General features: G+C 36.9%; 1 protein-coding gene across 1 annotated transcript; it reads right to left on the bottom strand.

Moving 5' to 3' along the window:
* Positions 1–2,149: 2,149 nt before the first annotated feature.
* On the bottom strand, positions 2,150–3,357 carry LOC143601339 (uncharacterized). The gene has a single exon (XM_077078777.1). The coding sequence runs from the start codon at positions 3,302–3,304 to the stop codon at positions 2,384–2,386; it is 921 nt and encodes a 306-aa protein (XP_076934892.1). The 5' UTR covers positions 3,305–3,357; the 3' UTR covers positions 2,150–2,383.
* Between the last annotated feature and the right edge of the window lie 234 nt (positions 3,358–3,591).

Below are 3,591 nucleotides of genomic sequence, written 5' to 3'. Positions count from 1 at the left end.
TTTAAGATAAAAGAAGCTGATTTCAGATCTTATCTTAAAAAAAAAACAAACAGTCTTCATGGGTGATGTCTGCGCGCCTGCAGACATCACCCCTCCTGCAGATGTTTTAATCAAAAACAAACACAACCTAAGAGTTACGAAGTATTGAACGTACACCTTTACAATCGCTTTACCAATTAATGGTACATTGATGTAAAGTATATGTATGTCAAAGTAAACTTGAGGTTAGACGACTAAGGGTCTTCAAGGTAATGCTCGATCTAAATGCCAATCTTGATCAAAACAAGGTTTTTGGCTTCAGCTATTAATCAATACTCGACTTATTCAAACCACGCCACTATCAAATAATAATTGAAAAACAGTTTTAGAAAATGGTCAAGTAAAGACGTAAAGTTAGTGAGTTTTATAGGTTAGATATGTGATATGCACAACATTTAGTTTAAGCACATGTGATGTAACTAATATGAGGTCCGAACAAAACCTTGACTACATTTGTTATCACTAGATGCCTCGTAACGTACTATATATGCCTAAAACAACATACATTCATGGTTTGGGTTTGATAGGATATATGCAATTGCATGCTTTGTGGTGCTACCACATCAATTGGGCTAGTCAGGCCAGATGAATAGTACTAGCTATCAATAATATCCATCGACATGTTTAAGGTAAATCAAACTAGTTGTGTGGGTACTTTTGTGCTAGTTCTCATTAATTCACATCAAAAGTGTATAAATGATGTCGATACCGAATTTATCAGTAAGATACTATTTTAGTGTGGTACCGACTACCGGTACAGTATGAATACAGATACTGGTACTCGATGCCAAATGTTCATCCCTATCAAGAATAAAATAAAACAAACTAACGTTAAATATACGTAACAGTAATGTACGAGGAATATTTTTAATAAGTAGCTTTTATGGAAAGTAAAACAGAATTTGATAATATTCTTATTATATACGACGACTAAATGTTCGTCTATTTTTTGTGGAGACAAGGGCATGCACTAGTACCATCAAACGATGATAAGACTCAACAATTAAAATCCGATGTTTTAACATATAGCTTATTGCACCTGAAATAGCAAAACTACATCGTCAAAAGTACGTACTCGCAAAAGAATTGAGTAGGGTCAAATTTTCTGCATCTAACTAAATATTTTATTTAATTAGATAAATTATCATCGATCATTAACAAACTTTCATTATAGAGATATTTGTGGATTAAAGTAATATACTAATATTATATCATGCAAATCATACTAACAATAGTGAATACAAGAATCTTCTCTTTTCGCCCATCATCCATCCACTAAGCAGAAAAGGCAAATCTACTCTAAATATGTTTGAGTTAACCAAGAAGATATGCTCTCTTATCTATGTGTTTTGCCCACTCCTTTGATTCCTGTAACTATTTTATTATAATTTCCTCACCAAAGCATAATATATTTAATTTTTGTTAAATGCATGAAGAAACCAGGTCGATCATGTATATTCTTCAATGCAAGATTTTGTTTTTCTCAATAAATGTCCGATCTACATACTTTTGACCAATTCTTTGGGTAACCCAATGACAAGACAACGTTATTCGTCCGCAATCACAGATAGCGCTGATATATAGTCCAAGCACATCATCTCATGTTTCGTGGAAAGCCCATCGCTCGAAGGTCACATTGGTAAAACTAGGTTGAGATGAGATTCGAACTTGATCAGATGACTTTATGACCTTCAACCCAAATATCCACTTTCCCTTCAATATCGGTTTAGCTAAAACTCATTCTTAATATTATATTAATATTATGTAAAACTTATTTTGGAATTACATCACCCTTTATTAGAACCAAAATACCAAAAACAAATTTTAAGTAATGGTACTTTAAACTTAAAACAACTGTTTGATTTCACTTATGCCTCGCTCCGAACTGGCCGTTAACCAAACCAAAACCAATGGGTTGTTCAAAACCGAAATTTCGGTTGTAAATACTAAATAGCTATGAACCATAAATCAATCCATACAGGCCCCTACCTCTAATCTTGAAAAAAACTTCCGAGGTTATACTTAGGAATTATAGTCAGTCTGCGAAGCAATTTTTCTTGTTATAACAAGATTACTTGAAGAGTGTTATAATGTTGCTAACCATGAAGAGCCAAAAAACATTGATGCACAGATGGAGTTAAGAGTACAAAGTGAGCCCATAAGTGTGCGTGTAACTCAAAACACTCCTTAATTTAGCGCACATACATGATATTAAATAACAATTAACAAACCATATTCATATACCACACCCCAAATCACCACAAATTGAAGTTTACCACAAACCCTAGCTAATTAATTAACCCCTTAACTATGAATAACCGAAACAAAAATATATGAAACATTCTTAAGGGTATGCACCATTTGCCGCAGCTAGATCCGACCACGGAATGGTTTGGTTCCAGAACCCTATCTCACCACCTGCAAGAACTGGAGCAGAATCCAAGATGGTTGAATTCGACGTCGAAGACGAAGTGTTGGCCACATTGCCGCCCAAGATCAACGGTGTAGTTTGATCATGGTGGTAGTAGTTTGCCGGATATGATGATCTCAGCCTTTGAGTGTTTTGAACTTCATGACCAGTGGTCATGATCATCCCTTGCTGATCATTTTGATTGTTTCTCCACAAAGAAGTGCATAGTCCTAATGATGATGTTTGAGCTTGACCTATTGGTTCAAACCCTAGGCTCCCCATGTTTGATCCAGCATTAATAAAGCCTTGATCTTTCACATGGGTTACTGGATTTGATGTGAAATTAGGGTTAGGGTTTTGGGTGGCTCTGAGTAATGAAAGAAGATGAGATGTTTGTGGTGGACCAGACCATAATATTGGGTTGGGACTGAACTCATGTTCAAAACCATTAATGAAACCAGCCTTTCCAAGCTCAGATGACACCACTGCTTTCAGTTTACCCGCGGCGGAGATCGGTTTTCCTACCACGGCCGCAATGGTGGTTCCTTTGTTCTTTCGGCATCCGCCTCCGATCGGGACGTTACGTAGAGCTCCACCTTTGGTCCAGTAACGTCTACAAGTCTTGCAAAAATGGCGCGGCTGAGTGAGGTTGTAGTTGTTGTAGTAGCAAAACTTTGTGTTGGAGGAATCACACCGCGGACATCTTAATTTCTGGATGTCGGGTGCGGTCGGGTTGGGGACGGTAGCGGAGTCCGTGGCGGCTGTGGTGGAAGAAGAGGGTGATCCTGGAATGGGAGGATTTTGGTCACGATTAAGAAGTCCAGCAGCACCTCCACCAAAAAGCTCTTGGATCATGTTTAAGGTTCTTGATTAAAAATTTGAAGGTGAAGTTAAAGAAAGAAACAAGAGGTGGGAAAAAAACAAGAAGAAAGTTGGATTTGTTGTGAGAGAGAAAAGAAAAAGAAAAGAGGAAACAAGAGTTGCCTTTGTTGTTTGAATGGCTTTTGGCGAAAGAATAGGGAGATCAAGAATGCGAGTGTTGAAGCTTTAATAGAGTGACATCAAAAGAATGCGAGGGATGGTTTATTGATTGTACTTTCCTAATTAAAGGGAAAAAACAATTCTTTTGGCATTTTTAACTT

Source organism: Bidens hawaiensis, unplaced genomic scaffold, assembly GCF_021521415.1.
Source record: "Bidens hawaiensis isolate Kalapana, Puna unplaced genomic scaffold, B.hawaiensis_p1.1 tig00056093_1, whole genome shotgun sequence".
NCBI lineage: Eukaryota > Viridiplantae > Streptophyta > Magnoliopsida > Asterales > Asteraceae > Bidens > Bidens hawaiensis.
Note: the sequence above shows the minus strand (reverse complement) of the source record. Positions and strands in the feature narration are given on the sequence as shown.